The sequence below is a fragment of the Pteropus alecto genome, unplaced genomic scaffold, assembly GCF_000325575.1.
Source record: "Pteropus alecto unplaced genomic scaffold, ASM32557v1 scaffold213, whole genome shotgun sequence".
Classification (NCBI taxonomy): Eukaryota; Metazoa; Chordata; class Mammalia; order Chiroptera; family Pteropodidae; genus Pteropus; species Pteropus alecto.
Genome location: NW_006434829.1, coordinates 5,013,134 through 5,014,252, shown reverse-complemented (window position 1 = coordinate 5,014,252; position 1,119 = coordinate 5,013,134). Strand labels below are relative to the sequence as shown.

Here is a 1,119-nt window from a genome sequence, read left to right as displayed (position 1 = left end):
CGCCTAATTCGCCTAATTCTCCCGGAAGGGTTATTCTCTCGCTCCATTCTTATTTTGGGGGGAGCCAGCGAGACAGTGCCTTTTGGGGCGCGCTGGTAAGGTGGGAGGGGGTGGGGGCTGAACGATTTGATTCTTAAGCGTGTGTGTAGAGGCGGCCGCAGCCGCCGTGGCGGCGGAGACGACCACAACTTGCTCGTTTTCAGGTTGGGTTAACGGCATGGAGAACAGTCACCCCCACCACCACCACCACCAGCAGCCCCCGCCGCAGCCCGGCCCTTCGGGCGAGAGGAGGAACCACCATTGGAGAAGTTACAAGTTGATGATTGACCCGGCTCTGAAAAAGGGGCATCACAAACTGTACCGCTACGATGGGCAGCATTTCAGCCTGGCGGTGAGTAGCTGGCGCGCCTCCCCGCCGCCCCCACCCACCCCCAGCCGTGCCTCGGGAGAGGGGACCCAGCGGCCCCGGGCCCTCGTCCCGACCACCGGGCCAACTGTCAGCCGGGTGCCCAGCCCTGGAGTTTGACAAGTGCCAGGGGAAGGGGGTCTACCGCTGCCCCAGGGGAGTGGGACCAGCCCTCCCATTTTGTCCGCCCCCCCTCGCATTCCTCCCTACAGATGTCCAGCAACCGCCCGGTGGAAATTGTCGAAGATCCCCGGGTCGTCGGGATCTGGACCAAAAACAAGGAGCTGGAGCTGTCGGTGCCCAAATTCAAGGTAGGACCCCTCCCCCAGGCCCCCACAGTTCCTCCCCCCACCCTCCCCGAGTTCGAAAATAACGCCAGTCCTGACCGAGCCCGGCCGGATTCTGAGTTCCCGCCGTCCCGGCCAGGGAAGTTTTGGCGGGGAGGGGGAGATTGCTGCGAGAGGGGTGTCCCTTCCGAGCTACTGTAAACAGAATAACACTGCGGTGAAACTGTAATCAAGGCGCTGATACAGTGTCCTGACCGCCCAGCGGGGGGCTCCGGGTCCCCACCTGGCTTCTGCCAGCCCGGGGGCTTGGCCCCGGGACCCGCCCCCCTGCCCAGCCTTGTGGCTTTAGGGGGACAACTTCCTCGCCCAAGGGGTCGCCCTCGACCCGACTTCAGAGAGAGGAGGCCAGAATGGGGGGGTAGGGAA

At 64.0% G+C, this 1,119-nt stretch overlaps 1 protein-coding gene across 1 annotated transcript in view; it reads left to right on the top strand.

The window, feature by feature from the left end:
* Positions 1-106: 106 nt before the first annotated feature.
* SETD1B (SET domain containing 1B) overlaps positions 107-1,119 on the top strand; it is a 26,403-nt gene continuing 25,390 nt past the window's right edge. Inside the window, 2 exon segments of the mRNA XM_025045504.1 lie at positions 107-391; positions 619-717. Of these exon segments, the coding sequence (XP_024901272.1) occupies positions 218-391; positions 619-717 (273 nt within the window). The 5' untranslated portion in view covers positions 107-217.